This window comes from Melozone crissalis, unplaced genomic scaffold, assembly GCF_028551555.1.
Source record: "Melozone crissalis strain CALT ecotype California unplaced genomic scaffold, PUWL_Pcris_2 ptg000029l_1, whole genome shotgun sequence".
Lineage (NCBI taxonomy): Eukaryota > Metazoa > Chordata > Aves > Passeriformes > Passerellidae > Melozone > Melozone crissalis.
In genome coordinates, this window is record NW_026535807.1 from 13193444 (window position 1) to 13198933 (window position 5490).

Genomic DNA, 5490 nt, shown 5'->3' on the forward strand with positions numbered 1-5490 from the left:
CTATGTTTCACAGGTATTGGAAATGAACTATGCTCAGGTTTGCCCAAAGGTTCAAGTTCAGTGAATTTCAGATTTCAAGGGAACGTTCTATAGGCGGAGAGTCCCTGAGCTTGTAAAACTGCCGGCATGAAGTCCAGAATAAACACAGCAAGAATGTTAACTGAGGTCTGAGAACACATCTGAACTACAGAAACTTTGATGCAGTTCAAGTCCTCTATGTATTTTTCACAGCTCCAGTGTACAATAACAGTAATGGAATGTAATGTGGGTTAAGCAACCAAAAATGAAATAGAAAGAAAACAGAACATGCAAATAAAATGTGAGGCATCAGGAAAACAAGAACAAATGAGCAAATTCAAAGCTCTCAAGAAAAAGACTGTATTTTTAATTAATGGGTTGTCTCGATTTTAGGATCAAAGGTATCACACACTCATCACTTGACTCCCTTTATTTTTAATTATATTACAATTATCATGTTATTATTAATAGTCATTAATATTTATTGACTATTGTGCCATTCAATTTGCATTAATGTCTTCATGTTTACTTTTAAATGCTTTAATTTATACTGTAAATGTTCAGCAGATATTTTCTTGCCATTGAGAGAAGCTGTGAAAGTCAACAGACTCACCAGAGGAGCTGTGATATTTGTTTGAGTCCTATCAACACTGTGTTTTGTCATTAAGGAAAAGTCTGGAATCTCTAAATCAGCAATGTCCACACTATTACTAAATTTCTACATGTATGGTTCCTGCTGGTGTCCAGCTGAAGACTTTAAACTGCTAGTGGATTATTTTTTTCATTAACAATAAAGTGGATGCCTTAGCACTGCTTCAAATTATTTCCCAAACTGGATTCACAAAGCAGAAATTATTGCAGCACATATTTGAGGTACTGGAGTCAGCCTTGTAATTCAGTGGGTACCTGTAACAGGCATAAAAAAGTCTCACTATCCAAACAGTGTAATATTCACAAGGTGATAAAGACCATAATGTACAATGAGATGTTCAAATTAAATTCATCAACTGTATCTTCTACTGGAGTAGAGGTATACAATGGAAAAAATCTATTAAATACTTACTTCGTCATCACAACTGATAGCACATCTGCCATCGAGAGATGCACACTACAGAGGATAAAAAAAAAATCAATATTTTCAATTCTCTCTTTGATGATTAAAAGATAAAATGTTATATAAATTAATATGAGCAAAATTTGAAAGGAGTTGATATTGATTAAACATCCTCATCTAAATTAATTCTAAAAATGTCTTAGTGTTAGAGAGAAAACCTAGGTGAGAAGTCAGGATTCTGCTATCACTAGAAACAAATTCCACACTTCTGTTTACACTTTCTCTAAGGGAGAAAAATCATGCACCAACAAAGTAATTCCTTATTTATTGGGGCCTAAAATTAATAAACTTTCAACTTGCTTCCAAAAATCAAGCAACTGCTCTTCATCACTGAATTCTCCTTTTCTGTATCCAAATATAAAACCAGAACAAGTCTTCAAATACACTGTTTCTTTACAATACTTTGCTACCAACTTCCACAGTTAAAAAAACTGTTGTGGATTCAATGACAAAAAAACTTTCCATTTAAAATGTACCTGTCTGCTTGCAGTCCAAAATTTCCGCTGGAAAAATTCAAGTTTCATCTGGATACCTACAGCTAGGAAAGAGAAAAATAAATAAATAAACCCAGCATGCTTAATTCCTTCAAAATTATTCTTTAAAATTAGTCAGGAAGAAAAGATTTCACTATAAAAGGAGAAAGTTAAACCCTAAAATAAAAAAAAAACCACAACTAATTAAATTGAAGAGACCCCACAGCCATATTTTAAATCATTTAAACAGAAAGATGCTTGTATAATGTGAAGAATACACATGGCAAACAAAAAAAAAAAAACCAAAACAAAACAAACAAAAACCATTCAAATTGCATGTCTCCATAGTTAATATCAAAGAACCACAAGCTGAACATATTTACATTCACACCAATTTCATTTATATTTCACTGGTACCAGTATAACAGCTGTAGAGAACCCATACAATGTGTTTTCTACTGAAACTCATGAAGGTTTTCTGAAACAACATGAAGATGCTGGTTGACACTTCAAGTGATGATTTGTTTTGAGGTCATTTAATACATAAATTATCAGTGGAACACAAAAAGCATTAAAAATGTGTTTGAAAAAATGGAAGTTAAGAGTATTATGTGTAATTCTGTAAAAGGGAAGTATCTGACAAATCTTACTGGCCATAAATTTTTTTTTAAAATTATATTAATGATAATGAATTGCAATTTAAAAAAATCATTCTTCAAGACACTACTGGTTTAAATTATATGTTTCTCACAATCTCAGGTGGGATTATGTTTTGCCAAATATCAATGAACCTTTCTTCCAGACTAGTCTGATGTTCCTATCACTGTTTCTATTGAAAAGCAATATAAAGCACTCAGGTTTGCAGAAGCTCCAGAAGCAGCTGATTCTTCTGGTTTCACTTGCCCAAACAGAAATAATTCAAAAAAGCTTTAAAAGTCTGAAGATCTAACTCCTAGAAATTAATGTTTTTTTTTTTTTTTTTAAATAAAGCCTCAAAAAAAAAAAAGTTGTTTTGGAAAACTGAATGAAATTTCATGTATTCATTCCTCCTCTAGGGCCAACAGCAGGAATAGTTTAAAAACATATTTACATTTAGATGATTGGTACTTGCTTTTGCAAATGCACACACACTGATGTCATGCACATATTTGATTTTGTGTTACCAGGTAGGGAAAAGTATGTGAAATGAAATCTGTAATGGACTGATACAATGGGATGTGAAATTACACCAGGAATTTTCTTCTGTGAACACGTTATAAATATTTTCTGCTATCTGTAACTCATGGATGGTTTTGCTTCAGAGAGCAAGGAGAGGAATCCAGTTCTCCTTTTGAACCAACACCAGAGGAGACTCTCCAGCTACATTTTATTATCTAGGAACTAATATTATGGTCCATGAGAAGATACTCTCCAACAGCCAAGCAGCACATTTGCTTCATCTACTGCTTGCCTTTGGGTTAACTCCTAGCACATCCTACCTTTATTTTTTCTGAAATACAGGCAAAAAACCACACACACACACACACTTTCAGGACCTTTCCCCAAGGAAATCCCATCGCTTCTGGATGCTGTGTCAGCATGGGAAGGGTCAATCTCATGTGCTTGTACAGAGCTGTGTGCACTGTACTCAGATATTGCTCATTTAAGGTCCTGATAAGCTCAGCCCTTTGGAGTTCACGCTGTTAGAGATACCAGCACCCAGAAAACTGCTGTTCTTGAAAAGTGTTAATGAAAGGTAATGGAAGTTAAATAAACATTAATTAAAGAGGCAAAACTCTTATTCTCCCCTAATGAAATGATATGTATATACAAATTTGAGCAGGATTTTGGACTCAATGAGCACAGGAGATCCCTCCCACTCTAAATTATCTTATGATTCTCATTTAAAGGTAAAAGTTTTGTAGAAAAGTGATCACTTTACATCTCCGAACCTTCCTTACAAAAAGAGTCAGTATGCACAGGGAATTTTCTCTGTCCTGTACAAAACCTACCACACAACAGAATCTGAAACAGTGACAGGAGAATTACAGCAAAGCTCATCTGTGAAAGGTTCCACGAGCACGTTCCACTGAGTCACAATGGAATGCTGCAGCAGAACAACAATTGAAATGCTGGGATTAATTTCTGTGAAATGCAGAGCCTCCCTCTCCATGAGGATGAGAAGGGGCAGCTGCAGGTTTGGTTTCATAGCAGCAGCTCAAAGATTTTGCTGCTTTCTTGGACAGACTGTGAAGGAAAATAAAAGATAGTGAGAAATATTGGGGTTGCTCTCACTTGAGTAGATTTCACAGTTTCAGCAGTAGGATAACTTGTGCAGAAACTGAAGGTATAGGCATTATCAATTTAGCTACTGCCTGCCTTAAAAGAAGAAATCAGTTTATTTCTCTAGCTACCTTCAAAAAGAGTTGTATCACTAATCTCTGAGGTACTATGGCATTAAAGAGGGTAAAACAGAAACCATCCACTCTGGTCAAGGTAATGCAACATTACAACAGCAACATTTTAAGATATTCCTCTTGTGAAGTAATTCCTCAATTAGTTTTGAAATCCTTTCACTTGGTATTAAATAATGAACATGATGTCAAGTACATGATGGCTGGACTTGATTTACAGTTGGGCTTGATGATCCAAAGAGTCTTTTCCCATTTAATGATTCTGTGATCTCTACCTTTGCTTGCAGGGTAGGAGGAGAGAACACATCTCACAAGCATGGCACAGTGCGAGCAGCATCAGGCAGTTTTTTTGAGAGGTCTATCTTAGTATGAGATTTTAATCTCACAGTTTTGTCTTATTTACACATTGTTCCCTGCACAATTCCACACAGGAATTCCTCTGTCACGGAATGAGTAGCTTCTAAATAGTCTATATCCTTCATAATTATAAAAATAAATTAAAATTACTAATAGTTCCTAAAATTCAGCCAAAAATTATTTGAATGCCTCCAGATTTGAAAGAATTAACAGTGTTAATGTATAGGAAAATACTTTCTTTTCAACTCCTCTTGTGATACTAAATCACTTCTGCAGGCTTTTCCCTCCTGAGCTTTTCAAGAACTTTGTGACTAGAACATGACTTTTTTTTGACTGGCCATTTAATGCCATAAGAGCTATCCAAATATAGTTCAAAAGGTTTTTAAGCCATTATATTCTCCTGAGCAATCCCTAATCCTTCAGCACTTGACAACTTCTGAACAAAATATCTGTGCTCCAAACCACCATTAAATCTGTGTTTTACAAACTGCCTACATGAGGGGGGAAAAGGAAACAGGAAAACTTCAAAATTATATCTCCCATGTCTCTAATTCCTAGTTTAGCCTTCTGGGTGTGACAGCTACCACAGAGATTTAGATGAAAAAGCTGAAACTGCACTGAGATTTTTCTAAATCTTGTTCAGGAAGGTACCCAGAAACTGCCGCAAATAACAAAAACTCGAACTGACTTTTGTGTGGAATGTACACTTCAAAGTATAAAATATTCTTCCACATTTGCAGGCTTGGTTCAACCGAAATGGGCAAAGGATAAAAATTGTTCAGCCAGGAAAAAAGGAGTTTTGTGTTCTCTGCTGCTTTTTCTCCAGTGTCACAGAGGAGGGTGGGCTGGAGCTGAGGACAGGCAGGAGAACAATTGATGGGAGCTGAGAGTTTCAAACAAATATTGCAAATCCAATCTTTTGTTTTAGTCACATTAGCAAATTCGGTGATGCAAATAAAAACCTTTAATTCTGCCTACAGAACTCTCTGAGATTTCTTCTCTCTGTTTAATAAAGTGGTTGCTATTTTTGCAGTGCAGACCCTATGAAATAACAGATGGTTGAGAAGGACAAAGTTAAATTCCTGGCTCACTGATAATTATTGTTAAATAAGTAATTTCCTTGTGCATCGATTCC

At 35.2% G+C, this 5490-nt stretch overlaps 1 protein-coding gene across 1 annotated transcript in view; it reads right to left on the bottom strand.

Annotated features, from left to right (window-relative positions):
• Positions 1-5490, bottom strand: part of CACNA2D3 (calcium voltage-gated channel auxiliary subunit alpha2delta 3) — a 383943-nt gene that overhangs the window by 41270 nt on the left and 337183 nt on the right. The window contains exons 28-29 of the mRNA XM_054281044.1: positions 1609-1670; positions 1082-1126 (exon numbers count right to left, since the gene is read on the bottom strand). Of these exons, the coding sequence (XP_054137019.1) occupies positions 1082-1126; positions 1609-1670 (107 nt within the window). The remainder of the gene's footprint in view (positions 1-1081; positions 1127-1608; positions 1671-5490) is intronic.